Raw genomic sequence first — 17523 nt, 5'->3', positions numbered from 1 at the left:
GTTTCCTGTATTCAGATGAAATAGCAAGATTTTTGAGCATTCCGATATTCTTTCTCAGTTTCAGAGTTTGTTGTTACTGATTTAAAGGAAGAAAGCACAGCAACATTGCTGCTAACCCAGAGTTTGTTTTAAATACTCCTCTTGGTATTTCTGCCGCTGAATTCATCGACTTTTGATAATTTGCTGAATTGTGACTGATATAAAAATGAGGATTATTTGAAATACTGGTCTTATTTTAATACCATTGGAAGTTTAGGAAGAACAGAAAATTTGATTTTGTAAAATAATTTTCCTGTTTGACATCTGAATAAAAAGTTTCTTTGCAAAAATATTGCTAATCTTGCTTTTTTAATTCATAAGTGAAAGTTTAAGTATGACTTAAGACTTGGTAACAAGTGAAGCACTATCCTGTGTGGCTGTGTTGACTGACAGGTAAAGTAGGATGCTTAAGATGAGTTAAAGTATTGCTATCAACTTTTGAAAAATGCTAAAAATTCTTAGAAGACTTGGGAAACAGTTCCAAATGTGTCTTCTCCTACCTCACTCTCTCCCTTCTTCTAAAATCCCCACAACTTTCTTTTTTTCTTGCGAAACTAAGTCAAGCAAAAACTCTTAAATTTTTCCAGTTCTTGTTAGTCTGGGGGATTAGTCTGACCTGGAATCCCTCAGTATCAGTGACAAGTCCTATCCTACATTGCAGAATAACCTATAGAATAACTCAAGAAAGCTTTCACCTTACACATACGCAAGTCAGAGTGGTAGTTGATTTATTGCATTTTTCAAGTAACCACGATCTGATGATATAAAGACATCAAAAACTTGATTCTTTATGGTCTTACCCAGGGAGTGCTGAGACCGGATTCCCAGTACACAATGTGACGAAAAGCTAGAGCACAGTGTACAGAAAACACTAGTGCTTCGTCATGCTGAAATGCTCTCAGTTTTGTCCTCATGGGGAGAAGCTATTCCTTCTGAATAGGTCCAGTCTGAACCTCTCTTGTTTCAGTTTACACTCATTTTCTCTCCTGATGCTATCTAAGTATCCAGACGTGGTCTTCTGAGCAGAGAGGGGATAATCCCTTCTCTGGATCTCCAGGCTGGTCCCTTGTCCATAGGGCCCATGAGCTGCTGGCCTGTGTTGCTGCCAGGGCACACTGGTGCTCCTGCTCCACTCACTGTCTTCCACCATGCACAGGCCTGTCCCACGGAGCTCTCAGAATCACAGAATCATCAAGGTTGGAAAAGACCTTGAAGATCATCTAGTCCAACCATTAATCTCACACTGACCATTCCCAACTCCACCAGATCCCTCAGCGCTGGGTCAACCCGACTCTTCAACCCCTCCAGGGATGGGGACTCCCCCGCTGCCCTGGGCAGCCCATTCCAACGCCCAACAGCCCCTTCTGGACAGAAATCCTTCCTAAGAGCCAGTCTAACCCTGCTCTGGTGCAGCTTGAGGCCATTCCCTCTTGTCCTGGCGCTTGTTCCTTGGTTCAAGAGACTCATCCCCCCTCTCTGCACCCTCCTTTCAGGGAGTTGTAGAGGGCCATGAGGTCTCTCCTCAGCCTCCTCTTCTCCAGACTAAACCCCCCCAGTTCCCTCAGCCGCTCCCCATCAGACCTGTGCTCCAGACCCTGCACCAGCTTTGTTGCCCTTCTCTGGACACGCTCGAGTCATTCAATGGCCTTTTTGGAGTGAGGGGCCCAAAACTGAACCCAGTCATTGAGGTGTGGCCTCACCAGTGCCGAGTCCAGGGGTAAGATCCCTTCCCTGTCCCTGCTGACCACACTAGTTCTGATCCTAGCTGCTCCCGGCTAGGCAGGCACTGGCCCAGGTCCCTGTAAGGGGCTTGTCCTTCCCAGGGGCTGGACTGGGAATTTGTCCTTGCTGAATTTCATAGGGTTCTTGTGGACCAGTTCCTCAGCTGGCTGATTCCCTCCTGCATGGCAGCCCTGCCCTACGGCAAATTGACTGTTACCACCTGTTTGGTGCTGCCTGCAAACCTGAGGAGAGTGTGCTTCATTACCTCCTCTGCATCATTGATAAAGGTGTTAAAAAGGATCTTAAAATTAATCTTAAAATCCAGGTTTTAAGATGCTTTTAATGCTGCCTCCACTGTCTCCTCTTAGGTGAAACCTAAGTGTGCTTTGATACTTCCAATGACCCCTTCTAGATTTATTCCAGTATTTCAGTAAGCTCTGTATTTCTAATAATATTCTAATGATTGAGTTTCAAGGAGGCTTGAGGAGAAGTCCCTTTTTTATTCAAGACATAGAAGTATTGCTGCAGGGTCATCTTGTTAATATCATCCTTCCAGAGAAAAGGGTTGCTTGGGTTTAGAAAAACATTGTTGTTTAGAAGTGTTCATAAGAGTTCCTCATAACATGTTGCTATGCTTATCCAAAATAAGTATGTGAGCCCCCCCCCCATTGGCATGCATTTCTGTACAAAAGTTAGACCTGTAAATAATTCACAACAGTAATTTTACTTTCAGCACTTGATTCAGAAATTATCAGATGAAAAGACATGTTTCGGTGGCTGTTCCGATTGCTGCTGTGGGTTGATTCAGCGTCATCAGAAGTAAACATGCTGCAGACTATCAGACACATCCTGTTAAATTCTCTTGAAGGGAAAAGAAATATTTTCAAAATGAGAATTACTCTCTGTCTTAAGCCAATGCTTTTTATGTCATATTTCTCCCAGTTTATTAAATCTAAGAGGTTTTATTACCCTGTATTCCATGGAATCGAGTCAGCTTTGGAAGATTGATTTACATTCAGCGCGCACTGCACATCAGACCAAACGTTCTGGAGTGTGTTTTGTGTTGACAATGATGCATAAATTGTAAAGTACATATTCCTTATATAAATTGAATGTGGGAATGGCAGTTTCAGAAACAATTAGCAAATAACTGAGCATAAGCAAATATAAGAAGTCAGCCTGAAAACATCTGTGTGTGTGTTCGTTTCAAAATACTCCGTATTCATTACTTCTTAAGTATTAAGTATTTATTGTATGGTGCTTGTTGTGGAACAGATCTGTTTTCTGCATTTGCCTCCATACAAAAACTGTAGAAAAAAATCTTGCTCTGAAAGTGCTGTGTTGTGCATGGATATTATTTATGCCACTTGTGTGTGTTTGGGATTTGTTCTTTGCTGTGCTGGTATCAAAAGGGATTGCTAAGGAAGCCTGCTACCCCACGTAGCACCTCAGTGAGTAAGTGGGACGCAGTGCAAATGCACCAGCTACATTTAGAGACGTGAAAAGAGGCGGCTGACTCCAACACTGGTGACTGGGCCGCGTGCCAAGTCTGAGGGTTTGGAAGGTGAAGGAGATTGACCTGTTATAGGATCTCTCCTGCAGAGAGTAAGTCATCAGATTGAACTGGCAACACAGCAATGAAAGTATGACCAAATACTATTAAGGTGTGAGTACATTAGTTGTCCTTTGCAGGTGCTGTTCCCATGTGGCAGATACAAAGAGCTTGCCCCTTAATAAAAATGAGACAATATTCTGCATTTATTGTGGGCAGTTACTGTGGAGACTTATGAGGGTGTAAAACTGCTTGAGGTTTGTTACGTGGGAGGTACTGCTCCAGAAGATGTTTCAGAAAAGGCATACAAAGATTCAGGTTTACATTCAGACTTTTTTTTTTTTTTTTTTTTTTTTTTTTTTTTAGGGAGAATGGTTACAGATTTCTTTATGAAACCTGTGAGGTGCCACTTTCCAATGGGTTGGTTAGTCTTGTGCCTAAAGCAAGGGACTTTTTCAGGCGTTACATCCACACTGTGTAACTGCTGTGACTGTAATGTCATATAGATTTCCTCCAGTGTAACTTGGTGTGAAGTAGTTCAGTATCAGAAGGCATCTAGATACAGCACAGGAAAGCTGATTTAATACACAGCGTTTGATTTTGCACTGCACTTCACAGTGGCAGTGGCTGCAGCATAGACATCATTACAAATATTACTGTCACTGGGGGAACAGTACAAAACAGTCTGGACAACCAGCATTGGCAATCTGCAGCAATAAGGCATCAGTATTAAACTTCATACGTGTTTCTTTCTAGCATCTGTCTCCCTTAGGATACCTGTCTAACAGGCTGTATTCATAAAATAATTCTATTTTATTTTCATATGAACTGAATGAAACACTGAGGGAAGAATTTATAGACTAATGACACCGTGTTGCGATACCAGGTTAGCCTCCCCATCTACTGTTCCACCACAGCATCAGCATCACTCCACACCGCTGACCTATCGGTACACGTCTTGCTCCTGGGGAAGATGCTGCAGCCTCCCTGCACTGTCTGTGGCTGTGCTGCTCTGTTCTTGCAAGGAAACACTTCCCTGGTGTATCATTTCAATCTTCCTGACCTTGGTTTTTGCCTAGTAGTGCTTCTCTTTTCTCCAGTGCATGAAGAGTGCTGTTCATTCCTTCTCTTTGCATCCCATGTCACAGGCCACGGAAACTCGTCATGAGCCTCAGCTCTTCTGTAGTTACAATCATAGGGTATAAAACAAAGGCATGTTTTTGTTGCTTTTGCCACGATGTTTAAATAAATGAGGCTCCAACTGAGGTATTTCACCTCAGTGCAAAACTGTTAAACTTGAGAAACAAAGAAGTTGAGAGATGCCCGTGCTTCGCCATATTTTGAAATAACTAACTGCACGTAGGAGCTGGTGTTAGCTGAATGTATCTGTTTCTATTATGATCTTAATCTGTAATAAACTTGAAACTGCAGTTTGCAATGGTACTTGCTGCTGTGCTGGGTTTGAATTTATGGGATAAAAGTATCTCTGATAACAAAGGTGTTGGCTTTTGTTGAATTGATTTAAAATACACTAATAAATTAATTACAATAATGTACAATAATGTGGTGTTTTGTGTCTGAAACACTCAGTATATAGGACCAGTGAAAAGGGATCTGTCTCAAGCTGTGAAGGTCTGCAAACAAAGTATTTAATTCTCAATTGCTTTGATTTGGATAGAAAAATTCAGGAGGGAGCACAGACATGTTGCGTTGAAATTTTATGTGTGTTAAATATAGTTAATTATGCTGTTCCCACTAGACACCTCTCTATGTTAGAGTTGATGTGCTAATGCTTAATAACACGTCAGCGTCATGTGGGTGAAGGATGATACAGAGATCTCTGAGCTAAAGCCAGCTCACCATGGAGCTGTCGTAGCATGGTTGTGTCAGCTAAGAGGCTGACTAATCATCTAAGCTAATCATCACAGTAGCATATTTTGATTAGTAAAATCAGTAATTTCCAAATTTATAGTTCAGGCAAATTTTGATATTTCTAGCTTTTTTCCCCCACTCAGAATGGAAGATCCTCAAAATACCATGCAAGAAAAAAGATATCTGATGTCCTTTGTGCATCCCTAATATGTTTTTTTCAGCTTGTTTTGTCTTATAAGAAAGGTAAAAATAAACTCTTCAAATTAATAATGCTTCCTGTTTCACAAAAACATGCAAAAAGTATCGATAACCTCTTTACCTGTGATTCTGTACTGGGTGGGTCTAATACACAGCAGTAAGGTTGCTGCTCTGTTGTCATCTGTGAGATTGTAACATAAAGCTAATTTGTTCATAACGTTATCTTTCTCTGTAGACCTCAACTGCTACTGTTAATATAGTGGTGACGGATGTAAATGACAACGGACCAGTTTTTGATATGTTTCTACCTAAAAACCTGTCTGTACAGGAAGAGGAAGCCAATGCTTTTGTTGGTCAAGTAAGGGTAAGTTCTTAACTGTGCAGAGTTAAATTGTTTATTTTATTACCCAAATCGTAGAGACTGTTACGAAAGAGCACAAAATAGTTGTACCTTAGACAAACTCACATCCAAATGTCTTAGGTTTAAATGTCTATTGTCAGATGCATTTATGTTAACAAAGTCATCTTTTGGGCTTTAAAATACCGAATTTTTTTTTTCTTTCTTCTTCTCTATACTTAATAGCTGACAAGGCTTTTTCATTTAAAAATAACACATTAAAAAGCTGTTTTTGAAGACACATCACTGTAAAAGCTGGCTTATAACAGATTTACAGTGTGACAACATTGTTACCATGTTTTTATACTCTTACTGATTTCTATTAATATATTTTTCTAACACACTGAACAAGTGACGCATGTGTATATGAAACTGTCACACATATAGAAAATTTTAAGGCCGTTAAAGGGAAAAACAGTTAAACTGTTGACTGAAATAATTGATTACCTGTCGTAAAAATAGATGGTGCTTGGAGTATTGTTAATTTGAGTGATTTTAAACTATGTAAATTTTTATAACATAGAAGTCCAGTCTTCTGGACTACTGAATGCAGATTCAGTCACTTGAAGCATACATCGCTTTTTTTGAGAAAGTCAGCTTTTCTGACCATCAGGTGAAAGCAGGAAGTATGAATTGGTTTTTTTTAAACCCGTAGTTGAATATGATGTTTCATATTTCCTTCAGTGATGGGTTAGCACAAAGGTTGGATGCAGTATGAGCTGTAGGTAAAAGATGAATTTGAAAGCATGTTTCTTCAGGAATTTAGGCAAAAAAATCAGCATTTCTTTCCGGTAGAAACCATATCAAGAGAAAACGGGAGCTCCTTAACTGCCGTATTAGCAGTACCTTTGGAAAGACTAGGACATTTTGGGTAGCATGGAAACCATATTGGGTAGCATATAGCCATAAAAACCATGTTTCTTTCCAAATTCATGTTATTCAGTAAGACGTCCATCAGTGTTCCTTGTCTATCATCTTTCTTGTTAATTTTATGCTCTTTTTGAGTGAACTTCAGTTGTTTTCTGGTATTTATAAATTGAAAAAATGCTTCCTTGGGATAGGGTTGTTCCTTCCAATTCCGTTACTTATTCATGGAGTTTGATTTCATTCACGTTATACTTTAGGTTTTGTAGGCTTCAGAACATTTACACTTACACTGAAGTGGTTCTACATATGTCTGTGCTCTGTTTGCTGTATAACCTGGTAGCGTTCAGGGTGGGTACTGCTCTGAAGCTGTCCAAGCTCAAGAGTAATTTTCAAGGGAAATAACTTTTGCCAGCATTGATGAAGATTACAGTTTTCATAAAGCTTAATTTTGTTATGCTAGACTGAAATATCAGCCATGTCAAAGGCTGTTTTGAAGCCTTGGACATACAGAAATTAGGATCCCTGCAATTAAATCAGTTTCCAAAAATCAGTAAGTTATTGCTTTGGGTTTTGTCATTGTGTTCATTTTATGTGGTCATTTTTCATTTTGCATCCTAAAATGTATGGACATGATATTTCAAATCGGTACCAAATATCTTTAAAATCCATTTTGTGTTTTGCTGGGTGCCCTTAAGGTACAATAATCTTCTCAAACACTAGACTGGGTCTATTTTTAGCTTAGATGGAACTATAAAATGAAACAAGTTATTGCAACGGAACCTCTCTATCTTATAAATTAGTATAATTTTTAAGTTGTGTTGCAATGAAAATATTTTAGGAAGCCTTGTGATAGCTTATTCCTAGTTGTGGAATGACAGAAATGGGTTATATCATTTGTTGTCATGTTTATCACCAGTCCTAATTCCCAGTCTCTGGATGGAAAAAGTTTTTTCTGTATAGCACAAATACTGGATGTAGTTCCTACCGTTTCATATTCACAAATGCAAATAGATAGTATAGAAAAGTGTGATCTGGGCACTTGGAATTTTTTTCCAGCTTCAGTGAGATTATTGAAATCAGGTTGATGAACATTTAGGTGTAGCTATGTTTGAGGATATTCTTCTTTAAATACTGAAACAGCTTTTGTTGTGTTGTTGGGCTTCATGGTACTTTAGAACCACAGTAGGTATGGGAGAGGTTTTATATGGGAATACATTTTGTATAGAAACTGTAATGTGGTTAAAATATAAAGGCCTATTTTAGATGAAAATAGCCTGGTAAAAGAAGGTAGCCCTTATTGTGTCATGTGTTTTCACCACCAAGAATTAAGCCGCTGACTGGCAAGCCTGCTTTTCAGAATGTCTTACTAGATTCATTTCAAACAGAAACCTGAAATCCACCAGATTAAGCAGTGGTATAGATGACTGGAAAAAAAACCAAAGAGGCTTTGCGGTGTCCTTTTCCCTTTCGAATGTTGGCTTCCCATTTTTCATGGCAAAAATATAGCCAGAGATTTTTATCTTAAGATGTAAGAAGATATGGGCTCCTTGAGGCCGAGGACCTAGTGACAGAAGGAAATGGAAAAGGTGCTCAACTGCTTTGATGCCTCAGATGTTTTTACTGGTAAGTTTTGGTATCAGGATCATCAGCTGCCTGAGCGCAGTGTCAGTATGGGGGAGGAAAGCACTACCCACAGTAGGAGAAGATGAATTTATGCGCTGCTTGAGGAAATAAGACATAAGCAATGACCTGGATGCTGAAGGACTGACCAAAAAACCTCCAGAGGTCCCTCCCAACTAAATTTACTTTGTTTCTAATTGGCTTACTATTTGAATGTATTTTATAGTGAAATCCATTATTTTATTCATTCAAGATCCACCAGAATCAATTATTATATGGTTTGCTGATTAGCAGCAGCTACTTTTTTTCAATTTTTTTTTTTTTCAATTGCCAGTTGACATGATAGAAATGTTGGAAGGTCTGATGATATATTCTATGATGTCAATAAGTGGAAAGGTAATACTGTAACAAATTTATTAGCATTAAAATATTAGAAATAGCCTAGATAACGTGAACAGCTATTGAAATGTTTTTCTCATTTTTGACTTTCTGTATGGGCTTTCTCTTTCTCCTGAGACTGCAAAACTTCATGTCTCTTGTTTGCTCGTCTATTCTAAACAAGTGATAAATCATATTCAGACCCTCCTTTTGTTCCCTTTCCCCTAATACAGGTAAGGTTATAAGCAATTTGGGGTATAAAACTATTAGGTCAAACAATCCCATGAGTAACTCCTGCCACAGGCAAGAGATTTCTGTGCTCTAGATTTTGAGTGGGAAAGTTGGACTTTAAAAGGGATTCCCATAAGGGCTTAGGTAACATTTGGGAATTTGTTTCCCAAAGAAATGTAGAACAAGGGCAATGAAAAATTTTCTGTCAAAGAGGGGAGAGGGCTTGTTATGGGTAGTAAGGCAGTATTTGCACTCTGAAGTGATCTCACTCTTCGCCACTCCGATGGCTCTTTGAAGGCACTGGCGTAGGAGTGGGGATTTGAGGAGCATACTGAAGAGTAAAAGAACAAAAACTAGAAAGGGTAAGGCTGGAAGTGTACCTGAAAGTAAGTTGCTCTTTAGGATGGAACTATTCTACCTCTTGGAAAAGGATGTCTTTCAAATCCCTTTTATTTTGCACAGTGCTGTCTAAATTGGGGCAGTTGGAGGTATATTAGATTCCCTGCTGTTCTTTCATGTCTGATCATGGGGATTGCCCAGCAAGGCAGGAGAAGAATTACTGCGTGAAGTTCTCTACAAACAGGAAACAAAAAACTTCAAATGGGAAACCTGAAAATGAAATTCAGGCACCTTATTTTCTGTTGCAGTTTAAAACAGCAGAGGTCCTGCTGAAGATAGGTCATCTGAATGATTTGCATTGTTCAGGGTACTGTTTATCAATACCAGGTGCATAGGAGGTAAAAAAGTGGAATGAAATTTAGGTGGAGATCAATACATGGCCTGCAACATCTGCAAACAGGTTTGCATTCTTGTTTAGCGAAAGACAGTCCTAAGTAGTTTGTTACAGACTTTAAAAATGTATTCTGTGGTATAAATAAGAAGCTGTTGACCTGATGGGGTCCAGGAGAGGAAACAAATCACTCGACTGAAGTTTTTATTCATCTGTTTTTTATATTTACCCAGATGCTTTCACACATTCCCATCATTTGTTTATTGTAGGCATATTTTTGTCACTGATCGGCACTGTTTGAAACCTCCAACATGAACATATTGGTATCAGGGGGGAGGTAACAACATGAAAGGAAATGAGAAAGAAAATACAGATAAAGAATTACATGACAGTGGCCAAACCTAATCAGATGTTCAAGTATCAGTAGACCTTAGATCTTCCCTAAAATGGAGACAGTATAAATAAGCTCCAATAATGAAAGTGGTTTGCAAACAGTGTGTGTAATACTTCTGTCATCTGCTTCTTTTTACAAATGGAAAAAGAGTTGCTTCAAGTAAGTTGCTCTTTAGGATGGAGCTGTTCTACCTATTGGGAAAGCGAGCTTTGGAGGACTTTCTTTGATTGTACAGTACAATGGAAATATTTTGCTTTTCTAGTTACGTAATAAATATAAATTTATAACTGTGGTATATATCCAATAACATCTGTCCACTACAGAACAAAGCAAGGCAAAACTGAAAGACAAGAGAGAGAGACAGAGACTGCCTATATGGCACCAGTCTACTGATTCTAGACATTTTCTTTTAGCAGTATAGAAGTATTTTGTGTTGTGTGAAGAAGCAAACTGTCACTTTTGAATGCTAATGAAATGTAATTATGATGCCAATTTCCTAACAGAGCTTTCTGTCTGTGAATATCAGTGAATATATTCAGGCTTGTATTTTTATTTAAATTCATATGGTTGTAAACCCTGCAAGTCTCATGATTTAATGCCCAGTTTAAATTTCACACGTGTTGGTAAGGCTTATTGTGTTGGACTAAATAGCCTCTGGAGATCCCTCACAACTACATGATTCTGTGTTTCTGTATACAGGAAAACGGCTTCAAATGCTGATGAGGTATTACATTACAAGATTTTGTTGTTAAAAAGTTTAGAAAGGAATCTCGGTTTACCTAAATCACCATTGCCATGTTTTCCATGGGAAGGCTCATAGAACACAGTATGATTTCCAATAACCTACGCTGTAGATTACACCTTACTGTATTAAGAATACCAGCTTCTGAAATGAAATTCTCAGGTCTCCTGTACCTTTAGACAGCCTGTAGGAAAATTAAAGGTGGAGGAAAAAGGACAAGACCAGAAAAAATGGAGATTTATTGGCAGGAGAGGACGGTTTATGAGGGAAAGCAATTAAGACTTTGTAGAAGAGTAAAATCGTGGCCTCTGAAGTAAATCTCAAATACTCAGAGTGAGTTCATGACTACTGCTCACTGCATAATACAGTACCTAACAACATATTTTGAATTCATTTAATGTATGTAAAACCAAAATGAGCAGCTAGGATTATAAAGTCAGAATCCATAAAAAATTGATCAGAATCTAATATCGGAGAATCATAGCATGGCAGATGGACCACAACCAGAGAAAAATCAGACTTTTGTATTTGGTTGCAGTATGTGCACCTGTATCACTAATATATATGTTACCGTTTAGTGGTATGGCTACCACTGTGTCTGTAGGAAGGAGGTGCAACTTTCCAGTGAAAAATCGCTCTTAAACTGTTATTCTTGAGCTTCTGTTTGTGCTTATTTCTGCAACTTCCATGTAGCTTCTTGTAAGCGATTGTATCATCACATGGTCATTTTGAGAAGACCTTTGTGGTATCATTTCCTTGCAAGCTTATTAAGAGAGTTGTCTACATGGTATGTTAGAGAGGCTTTTAGTATGGCTTTCGGCTGTTGGCTATTTTGGCTATATAGCTATTTCCCTTAAGATCCTCATAAAATGCTGGTGACATAAAGACTTTCATAGTTTCATGTCAGACAGGACATGTGGAGGGGAGAGTATTTCCAATAGGGCGTAGATGTGCTCCAGTCCTGTTGCAAGTGCTTTTATTCCTGCTTCTTGCCTAACTGTATCAGTTTTTTCAGCCCCTAATATCTGATCAGGGTGGAAGAATTGCCTTTAATCTTCTGCGTGTGCATGATAGGACGGGCTCATGTCAGCTTGGCTGAACACTGGTTTTAAAGTTGTGTGCCATAGAGGTGCTGGGATTTGCTTTGGGTTTAAGCTGAGTGGTACTCTCCTTGCTTTCCTCCAGATGATAAGTCTTGGGGAATATCTTCTTTCTGACCTGGAAGTAGAGATGTAAAAAGGCGGAGAAATGCAGAAAATGGTAACTTCTATGAATAGTGTTCACTAAATATTTTAATTTTATCTTTCTTTCCTCCCATAGTCTCTCAGATTTTATAATTAGCCATCATAATAATTATTAAAGGCTGCATCTCTACTTAGACGGTGAGAAGAAATGAAATGACAGCCTTTGCTCAAGTTGATGTTGTCATCTCATGTGCTTCTAGTTGGATTTTCACCTGTTTATTAACAAGCAAATTCCTTCAGCCACTTAAAACAAGATAGATGTTTCAAGTCCGAACCTGTGTCATGAGAAGAAATAGATGCGGTTGTAGATTTGTGCAATTTTTTTCCATCTTAGACCAGCAGTGCTAGGCCGGATTAGCTTCTTGCTGCTGACACCCTAAGAGGTTGTATAATTCCTGGAGGGTATTTCACAGCATGCAGCTGCAGCCACACTCCCTCTTCTTCACAGCAGTTCCTTGAACTTAGGTGAGCTTAAGACACAGATCAAATAGCTTTTAAAAGCTCCTTGCCACCCATAACGTGCTAAATTGGGTGACTTTCTAAACTAAATGAATTTCAAAAGCTGTGCTCTTGTCTTTCCTTTTTCCAATATTTTATTTGTGCATTAATTTACAATTTTGTCTTCAGAGTAATGAAATTTGTGCCTTAATGCAATGGAAATTTTGATACTTGCTATCAGAGAAGCATTTCAACCGTATACACTTTCACAGCAGTTGAGAGTCCAGGGATTTTTGTATGAAAGGAATTCTTGTTTTTGGCTGCCTGACACATTGCATCCCAGTGTGTTTTTAAGCCCTTTTAGCTATTTCAGCCGGATGCCATACTAAATCTGAATCAGTGGTTTCATGTCTCTAATATATGCCCATTTAGTATTTTGATGGCTGATTCTGTTTGTTTAGATTTGGCTGTTCAGATTTCTGTCACTGGGATAAGAAATTATGGTTTTCCTGAGCTTACAAATTAGAATGGTTTATATTGAGCCTGCTAACTTTTGACTGCAGCCTCTCATTATAGATGTTGTTCTGTGACTTGAACGATTGTCTAGATTAGTGATTCCTTTTTTGAAGACTGCCTGGTAGAAGGAGGAGTTGGGGAGTTTTCTTGTGATACATGTCAGGTGACTTTTTTTCTAATATTTAGACCTTGTGGCCTTGATATCTGTAATTGAAGAAAAGTAATTTCCTTTAACTATTCTTCTGCGAACAAGAGAAGACAACAGAACGCAACCGAGAGTGAGATAAGTAGTTTCAAATCCAAGTGTTGTCTGTTAGAATCCAAGCTGGAATATAATTCTAATGTTCTTTAATTAGGTGGGTTTATGAGGAGAGCCAGCAGTCTACAGAAATGACAAAAAGAACTTTAAAATGGATTAGCATATTAGAGAAATGTTTGGGAGCCCAGCTAAATATGGAGATTTTAAACAATATATTTCATCTGTGATTTAGAAAGCTTTGGGCTTTAGTTTTGCTACTATGTATATTCATTGGTTTAATCTCTGAATTGCTTGATCATATCATTGCCAAAGAACATACTCATCGTAAAAGCAAAATTTCTAATCATCTTTCAAGTAAAAACAGGCAGTGCAAGTCTCTAAATTTAGGATTTGGTTGCATGCCAGACTAAAGAAAGCTTGTCTATTTTTAAGTGTTACAATGTGATTAACTTTTGTAGAAGGTTCACCAGTCCATTAAATCATGTTTTTGCATCCATGAGCTTTCTGATTTTCATTTATTTTAATTTACATTTGCTTGCAGCGTTTAACTGTTCTAACTGCGTAATTTTATTTAGAGTCACATTTAATTGTTTTCCGAACTAACCCTCCAGATGCACTGGAATTACCATTGACTATGAAAGTAATTATCAAAGGTTTTCCTATCTTGTATAATGGCTAAAATATGTTAGTATTTGAAAATTTGAAATATGTTACTTTTACCTAAGTTATGAGAAGAATGATAAGCTGGTATAACTTGATAATTCAATAAGATACTTTTTTTTTTAAAAAAAAAAGTTCCTGGAGGAGATACAGGAAACCTGTAGTGTTTTTCAAAAGCATGTGTGTTTAAGGCATTAGTTTGTTCTCTTAAAGAAGTAGAAGTTGCCTTGAAATTTCAAGATAGTCAAAATTTGTGGGTGCTGCCTCTGAGTTTCATTTTTGCCTCTCCAACTTTTTTAGACTAGCTACATCCAATTGGATTGCCCCAGCCGGTGATAGATCAGTGAGTGAATTTGCCATGATAGTGCAATTTTCAATTTTACTTTATATTCTTTATATCATCTTTCTTCATCAAATCTTTTTGTGCGGGCCAATAATTCAGAACATTTAAGATTTATCATACGTTGTAACTGAGCCTCTGTCTCTTCTTGCAGTGTAACATTAAGTTTTATGGCATGTCAGAAATTATATAGCAGAATCAAGTAAGTTAAAAAGCCTTGTGTATACTTGTGGTTGAGCATGAACACAGAATAAAAGCATTGTATCATTGTTTATCTGAAACTTGTACAAAACCTGCAGTCCTCTAATCCTGCAAGTCTGTAAAGTACTTTTTTTTTTTTTTTTTCTTTATATGAACAATGTAATTTAAAAGTCAGTTTTATAGGAAGTTCCGCAGAAATGTACTCTTACAGGTTTTGGGGCCGCACGGAGTATTGCAGCTATCTGGAATGGAAATACAGCAATGCCATGTATTTATTAATCTAACTGCATGAAGCAAGAGGAAAGTGTGTGCAAAACTGTTGACCACACTGGGAGGACAAAAGTATTTCCTTGTTTCCTTACTTCTTTTGACATTATTTTCAGTCCAGCTGACAGAAATCTTTCAAAACTGTTGGTACCTTCTAATCTTTTCCTTTCCTTAGAGCATGTAATGGATGAAATAAGGAAATGAAAGAGAGGAAAAGCCTTTCTGAAATTTAGGGAAAAAGGAAAATTCCAAACTTTTATGGATGACCCATTTTCCCTCCTTAAAATATTTTTAAAAAGGTCTGAAACATTTCAAATATCTGTGGCCAATTTCTTCATCTGGGAGACGTTAGTTTTGTCCTATGAGCACAAATAGTAATCTCCCTGAAAAATAGGTACAAAATCCAATTTAGTGCTCCCACCCACACTTGATTGGCTATTTGACACAATTGAGGGGCTTGGGAATCTTTTAAACCCATAATAACAAACCCATTAAACACATAATAATAAACCCATTAAACACATGATAATAAAAAAAGTCATGTTATCATCCATGAAAACAATAACCCAACTCCCACCAACAGCATCCTTTGTATCCTCCAGCACACTTTCCATCCCTCCCTCCCTCCCTCAAGCTGCAGTGTTTGCTGGAATACTGGAGAGGCTGTTGGAGATCAGGAGCTTTTGTTGGAATGAGTAGGGATCATGGAGAACTTCTGTCCCTGAAGACAACCCGAAGGAAAATTTAATCTGGAGGAAGTTGCGTTGGTGGCAAATTAATCTCTAAGAAGTGTTTCAACTTGCAGCTTTAATGAGGGGATACCTGTCATGTTTGCCTCTCACGCTGCCTTATTTTGCTGTTTTCCAGCTCCAGCAGTCCGAGCGTAAATCTTCAATTAACCTGCTTAAATCCTGTTACCCATTGTGAGCAGGAGTTGTGGATATTAGTAGGAGGTTTCTTTTGAAAAGAATGATAATGATATAATTAATATTGTTGACATTTAAGCACTTGTCGTTATATTTCAGAGTTAATGATCCTTCAAGAGATATTTTGGTAATTCAGATCTCCCAGAATTGTGTTTTCAAGCTGTTTGAGATGGAGGAAGATAATTTGTTACTCTGGAACACTGTTGGTTTATATTCATGAGGGTTTCTCAGTAATGTTGAGGCATAGTTGGTAATGCAAATTTAAACTTACCACAACAGTTAAAGGCTATCACCTTGTAGATTATGGTATCCTCAGTAAATGTGTGATGTATTCCCTGGAAAGAAAGTAATGACTCATTTATATTCCTGGGTTTTCAGGTTTGTTTTGTCACACAGTACTTTAAAAGTTAGCCCTGTGAGAGATGGAGATGAAAGTAGTCATGTAGATCTGAGGGGCTACTAGAATAACAGTAGTTACCAGAGACTATTCAGAGGAACATGCTTTTCCTAATTCTGAATAAACATAATGAGATGGGAGAGGTAGAAATGCACACCTCATCTTTGTGCATGTCTTGCAACATTGGGAAGAGGAGCCAGTCAGAAATGGATTGTTTTCTTTCTTTTCCGTTTAAGTCTAATTTATATTCCTGCAGATGCTCTCCGTTTAAAGAAAATAAATTGCCTTAGACCTAGGTAAAGCAGGCTCCTCTGTCCTCACAAAGCCCCTTTTGGTTAGGCCGCATTGTCTTAAGTGAATTTATGAGCTCTTCACCTGTGTAACACTGGTGTAGTAAATTTGTCCATCAAGCTGCTTGAACCAGAGCATGCCGAGGGATGGTTCTGAATTTTTCTTTTATCCAGAATAGCAAAATCAGCTTAGTTTCCTATTCAAATTGACCAAGTGTGTTGCACATGATTGCGAATGATCAAACACCGGAATGTGTTGGCAGATCTTGGGGGTGTAACACGATGGGTGGGAACTCAGGCATTGCAGTAGTGCTCGTGTGATGGCTCAGAGTGCTTCAGGCTCCGTCTCTCTCTTGCTTTTTACTCTCTCTGCCTCTACAGGCAGTTGAACTCGTACTTTCCTTCCCTTTGATGACTGTGGGGATGAGGGGGAGAAGGACTTGGGTTAGGGCTGGATGCAACAATAAATCTTCTAGCAGGAAAACAGGGCAGAAATTAGTAGGTTCTTTCTTCGGTTGTCTGGTCTCAACATCCTTCTGGCGGGGGAAGAGTGTGGGATCACCTTTGGAAATGTGGATTATCACTTGTGCTGCCCTCAACTTTGACAGCTTCAGCTTATTGTAGGGGAGAAAAATGTGTTCTGCACACATGCTACACATACACACAGCATCAAATGTGTAGGGATTTGAAGCTAGGGTGAGACAGACACTGCACTATGAGGAATCTGCCCAGTTTTGTGCTCTATGTTTGCCTTGATCTTTTTTACTCCTAATGGACCTTACCTAATAGAAGAAATTACTAAGAATGTTGGTGTAGCCCAGAGAAAAATAATATCTGTGATTTGTGTTTAATTATTATAGCTCAAAACAGACAAGGGAACTGGTTGCTGAAGAGACCCCAGAGCTGACATCCTTTCATACCTCCAGGTAGGTAGATTTTGGGAGCAATTGGAGAAAGCACTGGCTAGAAACGACAGGAGCAGATGGCAGAGTCAAAACATCAGGAAGAGGTTCTTAGCTGAATTTGTAGTGTGCTGTGGCTCAGCTTGAGGTCATCAGTCCTTTAGTACTCTGTGTACTTTAGTAATCTGTGTACTCTGTGTCTACTTCTGGAAAGGCTGACATGGCCAGTTTTGCCCACGAAGCCTGGAATCATCGTACCTGTGATGTCTCTGTGCAGAAGCTCAGACAGAGCCTAGAATATCATAATCCCAGGGCCACCAAACTTCATCTGAACTGAAACA

At 38.6% G+C, this 17523-nt stretch overlaps 1 protein-coding gene across 1 annotated transcript in view; it reads left to right on the top strand.

Moving 5' to 3' along the window:
- PCDH15 (protocadherin related 15) overlaps window positions 1–17523 on the top strand; it is a 459942-nt gene that overhangs the window by 304030 nt on the left and 138389 nt on the right. Inside the window, exon 19 of the mRNA XM_074830171.1 lies at window positions 5619–5747. Coding sequence (XP_074686272.1) covers window positions 5619–5747 — 129 coding nt within the window. The remainder of the gene's footprint in view (window positions 1–5618; window positions 5748–17523) is intronic.

This window comes from Strix aluco, chromosome 7 (assembly GCF_031877795.1).
Source record: "Strix aluco isolate bStrAlu1 chromosome 7, bStrAlu1.hap1, whole genome shotgun sequence".
NCBI classification, from domain to species: Eukaryota; Metazoa; Chordata; class Aves; order Strigiformes; family Strigidae; genus Strix; species Strix aluco.
This window is presented reverse-complemented; position numbering and strand designations above follow the sequence as displayed.